Below are 16,528 nucleotides of genomic sequence, written 5' to 3'. Positions count from 1 at the left end.
AATAGAATAATATTGATAATAAAGAAATAAAAATCAATTATAGAATAACATATAATAATAATAATAATAATAATAATAATAACAACAACAACAACAACAACAACGACAACGACAACGACAACGACAACGACAACGACAACGACAACGACAACGACAACGACAACGACAACGACAACGACAACGACAACGACAACGACAACGACAACGACAACGACAACGACAACGACAACGACAACGACAACGACAACGACAACGACAACGACAACGACAACGACAACGACAACGACAACGACAACAACAACAACAACAACAACAACAACAACAATGTGGATAGACTTTATGTTTACTTTTATATGTATAATGATACTGTTTGATCCTTGAATTAAAGTTAAGATTAACGTTGCGATTATGATTATCCTTTGTCTGACTAAATATATTTGAAGTATCAATTACAGTAGAATTTTTGAAAGATTCTTGGCTGTTAAACAAAAAACTGGTTCCTTTATATTTCGCTCAATTATCATAGAATCGTGAAACTGACTTTCACTTCAAATTTTGTCTGTTTCAGGAGTAACAAGTACCTGCAAAAATCATCCATCAGCCGGATATGTGCTGTCGGAGGGTTTTTCATTAGCATTCCCGTCTTTCTAACTGGTAAGAACCAATTCCTTCAATTCTGTCAACTTTAACCTTTTGAAAGATACTAGTACATAAGTTATACGTTTAATTTTTCTTGAATTCAGGCATGAATCTAAAAGATACTGTGAACTATCTCTGAGTGTATGAAATCAGTTTAGAAATCCAATGGAAATAAAGTTAATTTTAACGCCGAATAGTCATTATTTTTCTTAGAAAAATAAAAAATGATCGTCTTTTAGAGAAGTTTTAACAGATTAATTTATAAAGAGCTGAAACAGAATATTCATGTCATGCATGAATACGGCTGGTGGATGGATCGAGATCTAATCTAAAGTTTACGTTGTGTCATGCTAGTTTACACAGCTATCATTCGCTCGATCGATCGTTAAGCTGTTGAACTCGATTCAAGACGGACATTTTGACTCTGTTCAGAAGAAAACTGCGTTTTAATAAATTTGACGGAATAGAAATTATGATAGACTACAATGTTTTTTTAATTATATCATAAAATTTATTTATTTTTTTTTAATGTCATGTTAGAAACTTCAAATACTGTCCAAAACTTCGAACGTAATCGTTTTAGAAATTTGTAAATTACTTAACGACCAAAAATATTGAATTCTCTATTGTCTGAAGATAGATTCTCTATAATTTAAGTAATTTATTCGTCGAGAATTGATATATAAAGACTTAAATAATAAATTAATTGAAAAATAATTTGCAACTAGTATTGAAAATTTCAATTAAAAGCATATGTATATAGTTTACGCTTCGAGAATTATATGTATTGAGAATATGTATTTGCGCCGATTCTTTGTCCCGCTTGTTATGGCATACGTGTTATAATGATCCTCTAACAATGCTTTCAGGTATGATATTGTATACATTCATCCAGTTTCATTCGACGCCGGCAATCGTTACGTCGGTTTTCATAGGCCTTGGCATCGTGTTTTGTGGATGCGCAATGGTCCATAACGTCTTCGTGTGGCAGAGGGTAAGAACATATCGCTATTAAAAAAGAAAACGAACACGTTCAAACACGTCTAAATCATCTTTTATGTGTATTTTACCCGGAAATCATTTTATCGTGAAATTTTGTTTTTCAGAGTTACCATAATTTATCTGGTAGAGTTCATAAAAATTTTTCTGAAATCAATTGCAAGCTTTTAGGAAACCAGGATTTTTCACATTTTTAAGAAGCGTTATAATTATATTGCGGATCTTTATACGTTCGTGCGAAATTGAAAAGTACGCAAATGGCGCAAAATGCATAAAATGCGCTAAAATATACGTATATAAGAAAACAAATCTCTATTAAAATTTTATTTCTTTGATTATGTTCGTAAAACTACAAACTTGTATAAAAATACGCATTCTAGTTATAAATGTTAAAACATTCGATCTAGTCCTTATCACATTCATGAAAACCTCCATTTAACCATTCGTTGTATCAACAAACATTCATATGCAAAACTTACCACCTACCACATCCTCCGCGTATTAATATAATCCCCTTTTATAAATTATACACTTTAGAGTGGACTGGTTGGGTCAGAGTGATATAAGCTTACAAGTTCTCGAGGAGATCTACCGAAGTTACATTTACGTTTGCATAATTTCACCGAAAAAGATACTCTGTAGAATGACAGGTTCGTTTGTTTATGTGATCCGCGATCGCAACTATTTCAAGGGGATTTTATAAATAACCATACACACGATATTCAGTGTATTTTCGTATTCTCGTTTATTTTGGGGAGATTTGTAAAACTGTTGAACAAAATAATTGAGTAACGATTATATTTGCCGAGAAAAAGTCTTTTTCTCTGTACCCCTCCTTCTACTTCAAGCATGTAGTATAATAAGACAATAAGATTGACAATGGCTGAAAGTAATCCAAAAGAGTTTTCACCATGGTTATCGGTAACGAAAAAGATTTGAATCATCTTTAATACTTATTCGTAACTAGAATCATTTCAACTAAAATGTAAATTCTTATATTATAACTTTTTTAATTTGTTATGGCCCCTGACTACAACCTAACCTATCATTCTTATTTCGTAGGAGAAGACGAATGCCGTGAAGGCGTTAGCGCGCGAACAGTGCGAAGCGGCGGTACAGCTGCAGCGTCAGCAGCAGCTGCAACAGCACCAGAACCAGCCACAGCTACAACAGCAACAACAACTACGTGGCCCGTTAACCATCCACCATGCTGGCTGCCCAACGAAAGTCGGGCCCGTGACGAACCAACTAAATACCAGCCACGCAACGCACGGCCGAGCTGCACAGTACCAACACTATCATCACCATCATCATCATCGACACGTGTCAATGTCCCCACCGCCCTTGTTGCTCTCATCGCCAGCTCCGATCGCGGCGACGCACAATCATCTGAACGTGAGCGGACACAGAAACGTGGTTACGCCACCGGATACACCAGCAGATAGATCGCCACCGAGTCCTGGAAATAAGCTAAATAGATCGCAGCATTTGCCACGGGAAGCAACCGGCAGCGTCAGTCCTGGTCTTCCGGCTGCCACATTGGATCTAAGTAGCGCAGCAACCACCAATAGTCCGCATGAATTGTCCACGTTAGTTTAGAAATTTGGTCCGAACATTATATCTTCACATAGGATTGGAGATTAATAGTTGATAGTTAATTTACACATCGATCTTTTTATTTGTAAATTGGGTCGTGGTTTAGAGTTGGTTTGTAAAAATTCGGTCCTAATTGTTAAATGATGAATATTGATTAAGAATAATAGGCATTGATGTACCAATCTTTTTTTAACTTATATACTTGAGCACACGCATTGGAGATTTCACTTTTATTCAGTGAAACAGCAACTTCATTACTCGCTTATTCAATACGGCAATTGCATATATTTCATGGACATTTTAACAATGTTTTGAATAATTTCTAACGGTACAATTGTGATGAAGTGAAAAAAATCGTGATAAGAAACAGAGAGAAAAGTTGCTCGTTAATGAATATTGACCAGAAATAAAGTAATTTCTAAAGAATATCCCGAAGACGTCGTAGATATTACGAAAGGAATGATTAATTTATACCCGCGTGTATCTTGCCATTACCATACTATTATTATTATTATTATTATTAATATTGTTAGTAGTACTCGATTACATTATTATTAATATTAATATTATTGCCTTATTATTATTAATGTTATGGAACCTCTAGTCCTAGGTTACTTTCGCTGCCACGAAAGGATAAGATTTTCGAACTTTTTACTATTACGTGTAATTCAAGTTTTCCTGTTGCGCATGCGCAGTAGAAAGAAAGTTAGCGGAACTCAAATCTCGAACTATAGAGAGTTGAAAAGTAGTAAAAGTAAAAAAGCACGAAGAACATTTGTATTTGTGCTGGATTAAGTTTGATAATTGAAAATTGAGTTTGATGATAACATTTTTTTCGTATTCGCTTTGGTAAATATTAGTTTTATTTAAAATTGAACAAAGCATTTTATGTTTTTCAAATACGGTACATAATCGTAATATCGAATTTTGTAAACTGATAGTAAGAAACTCTATAATTCGAGACTGGAACTTTGATCAAGTTCACATTGAACGTAAACTGACTTAATTTTGTTATTTAAGCGTGTATACTATACGTGTTTGTTCCTTCTTCTCTTGTGCGCAGGCTATAGCTTAATTACTTCCAATAAACGCAGTTATATCGAATCAATGACCGATACAAATTTAGATATTAGGATTATTTAAACAAGAGATTAAAAACTAAAAAGTATTGTTTTTATACTGCATATGTACATATGCAATATGAACGACAGTTTGTGTAATAATATGTACCCCTCTTCTTAGTTTACTTTTGTATATTTTGCGACATTTGATATTAATTTTATGAGCAACGTACTTACACTTTATCTTTGTAATTAAATGTGAAATGAAAGAAAAGAAATGACATGAGAAAAGGAAATTCGATGTACGAGTATATACGAATTGACGGAATTAAAATTTAACGCTATATTTAAATAGAAGACGTGAAATATCTTGTCATCTTAAAATAACTTCCTAATAATCATTCCTATTCTTTTACATAAAAACATTTTTCGACTGTAACTTAAGAAAAATGTCTGCTAACGTGAAACGTGCCAGAAAAAATTAACAACTTCCATTAAATTGGCAAATTTCTCATTAATATCGTAAAACTCGCGTTTACAAAGATCAGATCAGTGTACATAATATACAAAACAAATGCAGAATATATAAATATAGCACATACGTTCTGAATTATATTCGAATTGGGCAGGGTAACCAAGTGAAAATATGTAAATTTCACGATGTGTAATGTACACTTTATCGAACTTGTAAGTAGTGTAGAAATAGAATATTTTACACGTAACAAAATATACAAACGACAATACACAAGTTAAATTATTTGTTAGATCCATGTATAACAAGCATAGTACAAAAGTGTTTTAGCTTTATGTACTGGTAATTATGAGAAATACCAACTTAATAGATGTATTTGGTATGTACCTAGTTAAGAAAACAATAAATTATTCTGAACAGATAAAGCGTTTAGTAGCTTGTAAAGTATGAATTTTCGAAAACGTAAGTATTTTATATCTAAGTAGTTAAGAAACGCGAGCAAGGGAAATCAAACAAAGGAACAAAGTTTTTTTGTTTAAAAATATTTAATTTGTTGTTCTATTATCCGAGGTTAGAAGCGATAATGTACAAAATCTGAATAAATAAGATTCCTCAATATTATTGAATTTTAATTCTAGGGTAAAGTAATATATCCGCATATTTTATTTATATACAATATGTATAAATAATGATGTGATTTGACTAATTTTGTTGAAAGAATATTTGTACTTTTTACATAAAACTTCAGTCTTTTACAAACTTTCTTGTAATTAATAAACCAGTAAAAACAATATTAATAAAATCTATTAAAATTATAAACAAACTCATAAGTTTTAATTTTAGTCCTTAAAGGTTGAAATATTTTGCCCCAATGTCGAGACACTTGTTTCAATCCAAAACATTACTATACTGAATCGATAATGTTGCATGTGCCACGAAAATGATGATAGTGTCAGATAACTTGTTGTGAAACGAAAAAGCATTGCATGTACATTTCTGTTGTTTTGTTGACCATGAGTTTGATGATCTTTTAAACTTGCCCACAGCTAAGAAATCAAACAGTATATCTAAACGAAATTAATTTCAAATTATTTTTTAGGTTCTAAGCTTTTATCTAATCTTTCAGAAGTTGCAAAATTTATTCCACAAGAGTCTTTTTTATCATAACCAAGTACACATCTTAAAACCATTTAAGTCTTCCTTAGTAATTTCTTCTTATCTTTAATAGTAACGAAAATAATTTAGATGAACGTTTTAAAATTGACACCCTGTATATTAAAAATAAAAGATATATTTTCTTCATAATTGGATAGGCTTTTTACAATGGCAATGTACAAATATCAAAATTGCAATTATACTATATAACATATGTATATATATAAGCTTCACATTTAAACACAAGATTCTTTATTATATTTTTTTAATACCAATATTTTAATAATTATAACAAGGGTTTTTTAACAAGAGATGTATAACATTGTATACAAATTTTCAAAAACCTATAGATAATTTCAGTTATGCTCTTGCATCATTAATTGTTGATGGAACTCTTACCTCAATTCCATCTAGTTCCTTAGACATTACTATTTGACAGCCTAGCCGTGACCTGAAATTAAATATTATATAACTGAATATGTCAATAAATATATTTATTGCTATACAAATTAATACTAATACACAATAAGATTTCTATTTATCCATTTGAAAATCAACATTGTAAATATGCTAATTCCAACATAGATTCGTAATGATTATAGGGTCATAAATAAAAAACTATGAAAATTTATTATAATTTCAGTTTCGTAGTATTCAGAGATAGCGATTTGAAATTCTACATTGAGATGCAGATTTCGAAATACCCAATACTAACCTGTTTTTACATAAATTTACAAAGAAAAATTCACTTTATAAAATATTAAAAGGTAATAGAATTAATAATGTGAATGATTTGATACTGATTATTATGAACTCACGTATCTGTTAATTCATATGCTAAATCCAACATGTCTAATTCTTCATCTGTTGGTTTGTCAGGAAGTGCATCATAAACTTCTTTCGAAAATATTAAATGGCACGTACTACAAGTTAATGTTCCTTCACAAGCACCTATATCAATTATATTTTAATATTACAACATACTTATATAATAAAGTATCAAAAGTTAAAAATAATAAGAATATTAAACTCGATAAAAATGAAAATTTTCAAATATTTTCTACCTCAAAATTATTTATTTTAAATTAAGTAAATTATGCTTCTTTAAAACATACCATATCCATCTAAATCAATTTCATTATTTACTACTATGTCTAATATAGTATCTCCAACTTTCCCTTTTGCTTTGATTCTCTCTCCACTTGCTTTAACAAACGTTATATTTACTCTGAAAATAATATTTATGAAAGATAAAAATTATCTCAATATAATTATTTTCCTTATTTTTTGTGTTTCTTCAATTAATCTTCTCTTAATTATACCTTAATTATATGTATCACTTATGATAATAGAAATAATTTAAAAATAAGATATACTTGTCTTAATAATACATAAATAAAATTCGTATATCATATATTTATAACAGTGTTATATTTTTAGTTGTTCACTGTCAATGTTGTTCTTATTAATACTATGTTATTTTTCTAGATGTTATACTCCTACAAAGAGAAAAATTTCTTAGACATTATTATTAGCATTATTATTTTGACACCAATTTTATATTGGAAGGTAAGTACTGAAATTCTATTAAAAAAAGAAGGAAAGCACAAGAAAATTTGTATCACTTACTCTTGTTTTTCTGAAAGTGGTTGCGTGGTCGATATTCCTCTTGTTGCCTGCAAAAAGGGTAACGTTGTGTTGCTTGTATATTTTGAATAATTTGATGCAATACCGAGAATTGATCTCGAAAATTTTTGTAATTGATTTACTAACGCCATTCCACTGTCATAAATATCATGAGTATGGGACACCCTGACCGAACATCAGATAAGTATTGCGGAAAATATCAATTGTAGATCAATTGTACTTTGTACAGAAACTTTCACGGCATTCTTCGGCTGCTATACTGCCGACGTTCCTTTACTGTGATAGGTTATAAAACGGTTCCTAACACAAGTGACGTATCTCTACCGGACACGTGCTCTTCGGGCCACACGTTTTATGATACAAGACCAGCAAAATGATCAATATGTAATTTTACATATCTTACATTTTTTCCAAATGAAATATTGTTTTTATTAAACGTTTAAAACCTCAGGCAACATTTATTTCATCTGATTTCAGTTTTACAAATATATATCTATAATACATATCTGTATAAATTACGGTCTGGTTATATCAAACAGGGACCGACATTCGCTAGGGAAAACTGCCCAAAAATTGAATCGTAAAAACCAATATGAAAGACAACAAATTTCTCGTTCTGCGGAACAAATAGAAATGAGCAGAGTATCTTTATCTTTATCTGAGACATTCAAAGCGTATCACGCATACGCTAAACCTGAAGAAAACTTTCTTGTCTTCCATGTTCATTTTTCCCTTTTCATTTCCATATAGAAGAAACCATATAGAGGTTTCTTCTATATTTATTTATATGTTCGTGATTGATGCTATTGACAACATACAACTAAGGGGAAATACGAATAGTAATAAATAGATGTATAATTCATTATGCAATTTTATAGAATTAAATCTTATTTATCTTCAGATATAAAAACTATATTTACCAGCTGAAACACTAACGCATATGCAGTATAATATAATCTACTTAACAATCTCGTTTTAGTTATAATATGTGATTAATTCTTTTGCTATTTCGCTATAAACAGTTTTTTGTGCATACAATATTTTTTTATAGTATTCTAATATATTGTTAGATATTGTAAAGAAAGTAAAATACAGTTATTGAAGTGTGGGAACATTCAATGTTAACCTTGCTTCAAAAAATAATCTTTCGAATGAATGGGGAATAGATTTTTAGTATTATAGTTGGTATAATGTCATCATTGTTTACAATGTGTTAGAGTTAAAGAAATGAGACAAATTAATATTTCAGAAGCAAATTCAATATTTAAATGATGTTATTTTAAAATGGCAGATGATATGAATGTTCTTTTTATACGAGGAAATGGAAACGTATGTATGGTAATGGAAACGTAATGGTTTTAACATTATTTTAGTACAAGATCTTAGCATAATAGTAATTAACAGTATCCATTACCTTTTAGTCAATTTTTGAAAAATGACATATATGATAATTTGCAATAGTTTGATAATAAAATACTTGTATCGATATTAATAACGTATAATTTGCTATCTCAAAAGGATACAGACACAGCCAATGATAATGTTTGGGACGATAGTGCATTAATAGAAGCATATGATAAAGCAATAAATTTAGCAAAAGAAGAAGTTATCAAGCGAATGGGAATGGATGTTGGAAATTCTCAACCGAAAGAAAACCTACAAAATCTTAAGCAGCCTAAACACGCAAGTAAATTACACAAGGTTGTGATTTTGATAGAATATTACAAATTTGATACAGAATATTATTAAATATATTGATTAAGAAGCAAATTATTTTATTTTGCTATTTACTTATATTTATTTGTATACACATCTTTTCTCTATAGAAATGGATCATAGGAGCACCTTGTCGTGCAATATACTCAGAGGATGGAGAAATTTATGAAGCTATAATATCAAAAATTTACGAAAACAATGGCACATGTGTTGTAAAATTTGTAGGTAATACCTTTAGCATGATGGTTATGTCAATTAAGAAATGTACTAAAAATACATATATATATATGAAGTAAAGGCTTTCGCATAGTCTATCACAGTGTCATTCAGCAGGTTCTTAACTCGGCAGGAGTACCTGTCAATGTCTATGGAGAGACCCGTGGGATATAGGGTCATGAACCATAAACATGCATGTTACTTATTGTTCATTATTAGCTGCTTGGAATATAATTCTCCTCATTAGACGAGTGATTATTACTACATATATCAAGGCAAACATTTATACATATACATTTATGCACGGGAAATTCTAGTACATTGCCTGTAAGGACAGTAACTGAATGTCACTCAGCCATTCTATTAAATGACAAAAATTTCTTTTACTCTGTGTTTAGGCTATGGTAATACAGAGAAAGTCGAGTTGAGTTCTCTTTTAGAATCAGAAGGTTTGCAAAGTCAAATAGCACAACAAAAGAAAGCTTTGGAAGAGAAATTCAATGAAGAGAACGACGAGACTTGTGAGACTAATTTTTCTACAAATGTAAATTCGAAAAAATATAATGTAGAAAAAATGGATTGTGCACATCACTTCATATCGGGACCATCTTTCAATTCGATGACTGATATAATGCCACCTGCACCTCCTTTACCACCATAATTAATGGCCGAGTAAGTACAATTTAAAAATTCTAATGAAATGCTGAATACTTCTAATATTAATAAGTAATTTGGAATAAGTTTAACATTTTATTTGGAAAAAAAAAATACGAAATTTTAATAAAATGTACTAGATTACCAGATAATGATACAGACGCACTTTCAAGTATGTTGATGTCATGGTATATTAGTGGTTTTCACACAGGTAATTATTTCATATAAGTATTTTATTGTATATTAAATTTTCAATGGACTATGTTATTTCTTTTGTAGGTTATTATCATGGTTTGAAACAAGCAAGAAACAATCAAGAGAACAGGAAGAAGTGTTGATTATATCAATTTTTTCAATAACAATATAACGATAATATAAGATATAATAAAATATAAAACTCATTGTATTTATTTACTTCAATTATTTGAAATAAAGAACAGCTTTATTTTCATATAAGACTTTATTTTTTTAAAAATAATTACTAAGATAAGAAAAACTAAAAAACATATTTTTGATAAAATACACTCACATATATATGTCGGGTTATCATTAGGATTTAAGGCGCGTAATGATCCTTCGTTTGAATTAGCCATTGTTTTACGAAACAGAGAATATATTTACGCGAATAAACAAGATTTTACAAAATATTATGAATAATGAGTTTAATAAATAATAAGATTAACAAACGATAAGTTTAACTAATAATTAGATTAAAGATTAATAAGTTTAACGAACAATAAGAGGAACGAATAATATGTCTTACGAATAATGAATTTAACGTATAATGAGATTAACGATCGATAGGTTTCACGAATAATGAATTTAATTAACGCTATTAACAATGTTCCGGGGTTCAAACGAATCCACGGTCAACGGGATAACTCTTTACTATGTGTAGAATAATTTTAAACACAGAATACAATTGCTGAGACACTCGGTAAATTGCTCGATGTATCACTTTCCAAGGCGATCACACGAATGAATATCTGATGAAAATCTTTTTCGCTATCCGACTGCATTTGTTTGTTATATGCTCGCTGGAAACATCGAGAAGGTTCCAATCGTTGTTGCTAGGCAATTTCTGTCAAAAGTTTGTTGTATACTCTTTGGAAACATCGAGAAAGATTCAAACGCCGTTACTAGGCAGTTTCTGTCTGGAGATTGATTCCTAATACAACGTGTGTCCCATTATATCGACATCTCTAAAGTACAATTCTATGCGATTTCTAGGGAGAACAATACAACCGATCCACACCTTCGTCAGGCAAAACGTTTATCCCGTGACCGTGGCTACGTTCGGCAACCAGTTGTCACCTCGAACTCACTTTCGCTTTCACAAATATCAAACAATTACAAATGACAATTGCTTAATTACAGTTATGATAAAATCTAGGCTAAAGCATTAGAAGGCTTCCTCAAAATTGCAAAGGGAAGGCTCCGGTTTTCCTTTCATCTCCGACATATATAATACAAGGATATAATACAACCGAACATTTTAAACTTAGCCTATAGCGTGTGCGCGCACACACACGCACACACACATGACACACACGACACACATGCGCGCACACACATGCGCGCATACACACATGCACACACATGCGAATGATTTCTCGAACGATAATCCATTTATTTATATTTTTCAATATCTGTCATTACGATTGCGTATTTATTTGTTCCGCGTATCATATTTATCTATTTGCATAACTGTAGGTGACATTTTTTTTAACAATTTTGCTAATATTTCATAACTTTTTAATTCATATTTCAAAGTGGTAACAGGTGTTTCTTTCTTTTCAAGTCTCCTCCATATCGGGCTTATTTCTAGTAGCCACGCTTGCTTACAAAGCAATTTTATATCTGCACAAGAATATCTTTCAGTACATTTTACTATGTGGTTTACAATATCTGTATTTTCTAATAAGTGGTTGCTAAGGTATAATTTGAATATACCAAGTCGAGCAACTTCATTGGGTAATGATACGTATATTTGCTTTTCGAGACGCCTGAGTAAAGCTGCATCAATGCCCCTAATAACATATTTACAATAAATATTATCGTTCTATTATACTAATAATAATGAAGGAATACTTCAAACAACACAATAACATATTTGGAATTTGGAGAAATATTACGATATTTTCTACTTAGAAAACATTGAAATAACGTGATATACGTACCAAGGGGAATTAGTTGTAGCCAGAAGAACTACATTAGAATTCTCATTAGACACTAATCCATCCAATCTAGAAAGAAGTTCTGATCTGAATCTCTTTGCAGGTTCAGACAATATACAGTCTCCTTTATTTGTGGCGATCCAGTCAATCTCGTCGATAAAAATAATTGTAGGCGAATGACTATAGGCAAGTTCAAATAAAACCTGTTCAGTTTAACAAATGTATTATTCATTAAATATTATATTCGAAATTCCTTAAATTCATTGCCTCATCGCGAATATGATATCATTTCGTTTTCCAAACAACTATTCTATTTATATATAAATGACGAAAAATAAAAATTTTATACCTAGAATCTCTCCTTCATAGACAAAGGAACAAAGAAACTTACATAGACAAAGCAACTTACACGTATATACTTCTCGGAATCGCCTCTCCATTTGCTGACCAATCAGCTGGCAGTTATGTTAAAAAAGGTGCAATGGCATTCTGTCGCGACTGCCTTCGCTAACTTCGTTTTCCCTGTTTTGTATATTTCTTGTAAACACGTACAGAAATGAAAAGAATACGAGTATCTTACCTGTACCAGGTGGGCCGTACAGCAAAATACCTTTCCATGGGGAAAACGGGCCATCAAAAGAGATAGGATACTTAAGGGGATACACAACGGCCTCCTTAACAGCGGTTTTACATTCTTCTAGGCCTATAACGTCATCCCAATGTACATTTAATTTGTTTACTACGATCTCCTGTGACGATACAAAGATATACAAAGATAAAATGGCGTCTTCTCTATATTAAGTAAGCGTTACGTAATTTGATATTTGAAGCGTTACCGAAATCACGTCATCGTCGATATACGTTGGACGATTTATCGACGGGAATTTTATCGTTTAAAAGCTTTACGATACGTATATTAATCGAAAATAACTTACGCATGAGACGTCCTCAGCAATCTTTCGTAATTCCGTATTATCTGAATAAAGCTTTTCAATGCATTTCAATATCTTCGATTGCATGGATTGTTCCATTGGGACGTTAAATAGCTCTTCTGATGAACGTCCATCACTCTCATTGGGGAATATTGACGTCACTGTCATTGCGAGATTAATATGATTCGTATTGTCATCAGTTATCTTCTGCTGTAGATTCGTCTCTTTCACAGGCTCACTTCTCGCTTGTTTACTAAAAGATTTGGCTTTTGTCTCAATACTTCTACAAACACTGGATCATATTGTAATACGATACGTTGAATTTGATACGTTGAATACGATACCGTTGAATAGGATACACGTTGAATACCGTTTAATATCGTTAAATAATTTAAATTCTTACGTTTTGCTTGCATTTGTCACTTCCCTCGTCATTTCCCTTCCAGTTATTTTCTTACACAATATGGGATATTTTTGAAATTTCATCTTGTAATAATTTTCATACTCTGCAACGATAATTTCCAAATCGATGTTGTCGCAAACCCGATGTTCGGGAGATAGACGAGCTTCCCGGAATAATACATCGCTAACGTCTATATATCTAAAAAAATGTAGTTTTTAATTAATTATAGTTTTTAACTGATTAAAAATATTTTTCGCAATGACTGAACACTATAAGATAACCATCAAACAACTGTTTTATCTCTAGGTAAGACAGGCAAAAGAATGTATTTACTATATAAATCCTCGAAGATAATTTCTTGTCTTCTGCTCTTTAATTTCCAATTTTTAGATGGATAAGAATAATTTGAATTTATATTTCATATATTTGTTTATAACTAGTTAATCTACATTATCGATTGAGTTATTCTTAACTACTGAATTACCGATGTCGAATTTTCAAATTTGGTTTCGCCTTCTCTTTCCATGATGTCCACTGATTTCTATTTCGATTGGTCACTGACACTATTCAAAAGAATTGGAACTAGGAATATATTTTAATTATAATATACTCACCCATTGTGTTCCAAATAATCACATACAAGGTATAATATGTTCCGATGACGTTCCGAAATACGACTCTCCTCCTAATATAATTATTTTTTCATTACAATAATATAAGGTTTTTCATGTAATTTTTTGTTACATTTGCGAATTCAACGAGTTACACATGATTTTTCATGAAACACGAACGTTAAAAATATTTGATACAGCCTAATTATAAAAATTGTTAGAAGCAAAAGTCATAGATACTATGTGCGAGTATCGCATGAAACGAACAGCTATTAAGAGAACTGCAGCAATATTACAAATCAAATAACAAAACACACTCGTCTGTGACGTGGAAATTCTAAAATCTAAAATCTAGAATATTCCTTACCTTTTTTCGCAGATTATAAAATATCTTATTCATACTACCTTGCATCGATAAATCACCGTTCATAGTGACACTTTCAAATCGCCTATCGTTTCTCAATGGATACGAGAATTTCCGTTTATTACTTTAAAAACAACCCGTCCATTACGTTTCTCTTAAAAAATTCTTTCAACTCCGTTGAAAACCGAGCATCAAACAAGAGACAAACGATTTGTTGCCATGGAAATGTTTGGTTCACACATAAGCAACGCACAAATATAATGATAGAATAGCTGAGTGTGTGTACTGTATAGTAAGATGGATGCAACATGGAAATAGAAAGAGAACACCATGTATAGATACTTCCTGTCCTTGTTTAATCAGGCATGCACACTAGTGGACACTGACGCTGCTCGTATACCGCTGTTACATATTTCCTGTACAAGTGCGCGTCAATAGACAAGGACGGAACATCCTCTCTCTACTTCTCTATCGCGTTTTTAGTTCGCTCACGCGCTCTGTACTTATATCTATTACATTTCCACCATAAGCAGCGGCCGTGCAGTGACTTACAAAAGTTCCGAACGGTTCCATCCTGGGCGGACGGTTAATTGCGTTCGGTACTTCGAGACAGGAAGGTGAGTACAGAATCGCTCCTCTTAGTACTCTTATTAAAAGTGTTATCATCGAATATAAGTTTTTTCAATAAATTCTTATCGTTTTACAATCTTTCTAGAATACAATGACGTCAGCAATCGATCATTTTCGCGAATTTATTGTAAATTAATTGGGGGAATATCTGGAGTTCTTTATCGGTTTCGACTGTAAAATCAGCAACTATTCGAATTTTTCATTCATAATTGTGACGTTTTCGACTCTTCCGTTGCCAAGACCCCCTTGAGAGATTTTTGGCACGTTCCATCACCCTTGTTAAACGAGTGCACATTGGTGGATATATTGATTTTAAAAACCAATACGTGAACGAGGTTTATTATCTCACTGGAACAAAGAAATCCGTTTTATTCGCGAATTTTCCGTGTTTCTTCTTAATTTTCGTGAGTGTCTGGTGCGGAGCATTATTTGAATGAACTTTTCATCGTTCAGATTATATTTCGTTTAAAAAGATTGAAATTGATGTCGAGAAGAAATGAAACAAGGTGCTCGGGCATTCCATCGTTTCCCGGGGAAAGAGAAATATGAAAAAAACGGTCGTTCTTCCTTCTGCCATTTTCGTCCATTACCAAAATGGTATGACCCAAATGTCCCGGGCCGTGAATCAATCAAGCGAATTTTGAATAATTTTTGAATAATATCCAGTTAATAATTTGTGAAACAAATTAATTTCATTTTATTGTTGGAAACAAATTAGTTGGATTTTTCTTTCTTTAGCAGTTTTCGCCGGAGTTGACTTGACGTGCTACTTCAGTTTCCATCTTCGCTTCTCGAAACTTCCAACGTCCTTGGTGTTGGAGTCTCCTTGTCCAGGTGAGTACATAGCTTCTAGATACTCGTCGCTGTTCATCCTTACGAGCCTCTCGAGCTTTAGTTGTCAATTGTTATCGTTAAAGGAAGAGAAGCTCGCGACAGATGTTATCGAACAAATCGTTTCTTCTCGAAAAGTTCGAACTTGTTCGTTGCGTTTGAATATATATGGACGGACGCCATTTTTCTTGACATCTTCATGATTTGTCATGTCGTGAGTATAGCTTCTGACTACCACATGTTTGTGATTTAACCACTTGTGAAATTTGACCACTATACCGTGATAGAAAAATATTTCCAATGAATTATAAATATTTTACATTGTGAATTATAAATATTTGTTACAAATTATATCGTACTTGAGGTGAAAATGAACCATATATCTGCTTATGGAATACGAGGTAGTAAATCATTCGAAACATAAT

At 31.7% G+C, this 16,528-nt stretch overlaps 5 protein-coding genes across 13 annotated transcripts in view; 2 read left to right on the top strand and 3 right to left on the bottom strand.

The window, feature by feature from the left end:
* LOC126877002 (venom serine protease Bi-VSP-like) overlaps positions 1 to 16,528 on the bottom strand; it is a 164,793-nt gene that overhangs the window by 96,564 nt on the left and 51,701 nt on the right. The gene's annotated exons all lie outside the window — the stretch shown is intronic.
* LOC126877003 (dual specificity tyrosine-phosphorylation-regulated kinase 1A-like) lies at positions 341 to 3,847 on the top strand. Its single transcript, XM_050639868.1, has 3 exons — positions 341 to 654; positions 1,509 to 1,633; positions 2,701 to 3,847. Exons 2-3 carry the CDS (start codon positions 1,511 to 1,513, stop codon positions 3,235 to 3,237), a joined length of 660 nt encoding a protein of 219 aa, XP_050495825.1. The 5' UTR covers positions 341 to 654; positions 1,509 to 1,510; the 3' UTR covers positions 3,238 to 3,847.
* Positions 6,039 to 7,841, bottom strand: LOC126877006 (adrenodoxin-like protein 2, mitochondrial). Its single transcript, XM_050639872.1, has 4 exons — positions 7,552 to 7,841; positions 7,038 to 7,150; positions 6,741 to 6,873; positions 6,039 to 6,373 (listed from the first exon to the last, which is right to left on the bottom strand). The coding sequence occupies exons 1-4, from the start codon at positions 7,698 to 7,700 to the stop codon at positions 6,283 to 6,285; spliced, it is 486 nt and encodes a 161-aa protein (XP_050495829.1). The 5' UTR covers positions 7,701 to 7,841; the 3' UTR covers positions 6,039 to 6,282.
* Positions 7,834 to 10,611, top strand: LOC126877004 (survival motor neuron protein-like). Of its 3 annotated transcripts, none has more exons than XM_050639870.1 (6): positions 8,415 to 8,750; positions 8,819 to 8,898; positions 9,088 to 9,270; positions 9,396 to 9,510; positions 9,900 to 10,366; positions 10,435 to 10,611. In XM_050639870.1, exons 2-5 carry the CDS (start codon positions 8,854 to 8,856, stop codon positions 10,160 to 10,162), a joined length of 606 nt encoding a protein of 201 aa, XP_050495827.1. In that variant the 5' UTR covers positions 8,415 to 8,750; positions 8,819 to 8,853; the 3' UTR covers positions 10,163 to 10,366; positions 10,435 to 10,611. The 3 variants fall into 3 exon arrangements, with proteins under 3 accessions (XP_050495828.1, XP_050495827.1, XP_050495826.1); XM_050639869.1 differs by having other exon boundaries at positions 8,819 to 8,907; XM_050639871.1 differs by lacking the exons at positions 8,415 to 8,750; positions 8,819 to 8,898 and adding an exon at positions 7,834 to 7,953.
* On the bottom strand, positions 10,531 to 14,864 carry LOC126877000 (katanin p60 ATPase-containing subunit A-like 2). Of its 5 annotated transcripts, XR_007694663.1 has the most exons (8): positions 14,282 to 14,864; positions 14,001 to 14,208; positions 13,668 to 13,857; positions 13,268 to 13,556; positions 12,913 to 13,081; positions 12,742 to 12,854; positions 12,336 to 12,535; positions 10,531 to 12,185 (listed from the first exon to the last, which is right to left on the bottom strand). XR_007694663.1 is itself a non-coding variant. In XM_050639861.1 (7 exons), the coding sequence occupies exons 1-5, from the start codon at positions 14,283 to 14,285 to the stop codon at positions 12,784 to 12,786; spliced, it is 723 nt and encodes a 240-aa protein (XP_050495818.1). In that variant the 5' UTR covers positions 14,286 to 14,859; the 3' UTR covers positions 10,531 to 12,185; positions 12,336 to 12,535; positions 12,724 to 12,783. The 5 variants fall into 5 exon arrangements, 3 of the variants coding, with proteins under 3 accessions (XP_050495818.1, XP_050495817.1, XP_050495819.1); XR_007694662.1 differs by having other exon boundaries at positions 14,152 to 14,859; XM_050639861.1 differs by lacking the exon at positions 14,001 to 14,208 and having other exon boundaries at positions 12,724 to 12,854; positions 14,282 to 14,859.

Source organism: Bombus huntii, unplaced genomic scaffold (genome assembly GCF_024542735.1).
Source record: "Bombus huntii isolate Logan2020A unplaced genomic scaffold, iyBomHunt1.1 ctg00000110.1, whole genome shotgun sequence".
Lineage (NCBI taxonomy): Eukaryota > Metazoa > Arthropoda > Insecta > Hymenoptera > Apidae > Bombus > Bombus huntii.
This window is presented reverse-complemented; position numbering and strand designations above follow the sequence as displayed.

Excerpts from the sequence above, each read along its gene's own strand:
- LOC126877003 (XM_050639868.1), top strand. The coding sequence starts at position 1,511 with ATGATATTGTATACATTCATCCAGTTTCATTCGACGCCGGCAATCGTT. Across the intron at positions 1,634-2,700 it reads ACGTCTTCGTGTGGCAGAGG|GAGAAGACGAATGCCGTGAA; the intron begins GTAAGAACATAT and ends CTTATTTCGTAG.
- LOC126877006 (XM_050639872.1), bottom strand. The coding sequence starts at position 7,700 with ATGGCGTTAGTAAATCAATTACAAAAATTTTCGAGATCAATTCTCGGT. Across the intron at positions 7,151-7,551 it reads CCACTTTCAGAAAAACAAGA|AGTAAATATAACGTTTGTTA; the intron begins GTAAGTGATACA and ends TATTATTTTCAG. Across the intron at positions 6,874-7,037 it reads AATTGATTTAGATGGATATG|GTGCTTGTGAAGGAACATTA; the intron begins GTATGTTTTAAA and ends TAATTGATATAG.
- LOC126877004 (XM_050639869.1), top strand. The coding sequence starts at position 8,854 with ATGGCAGATGATATGAATGTTCTTTTTATACGAGGAAATGGAAACGTA. Across the intron at positions 9,271-9,395 it reads ACGCAAGTAAATTACACAAG|AAATGGATCATAGGAGCACC; the intron begins GTTGTGATTTTG and ends TTTTCTCTATAG. Across the intron at positions 9,511-9,899 it reads ATGTGTTGTAAAATTTGTAG|GCTATGGTAATACAGAGAAA; the intron begins GTAATACCTTTA and ends CTCTGTGTTTAG.
- LOC126877000 (XM_050639861.1), bottom strand. Across the intron at positions 13,082-13,267 it reads TTGCTGAGGACGTCTCATGC|GAGATCGTAGTAAACAAATT; the intron begins GTAAGTTATTTT and ends GTATCGTCACAG. Across the intron at positions 12,855-12,912 it reads GTACGGCCCACCTGGTACAG|GGAAAACGAAGTTAGCGAAG; the intron begins GTAAGATACTCG and ends TATACAAAACAG.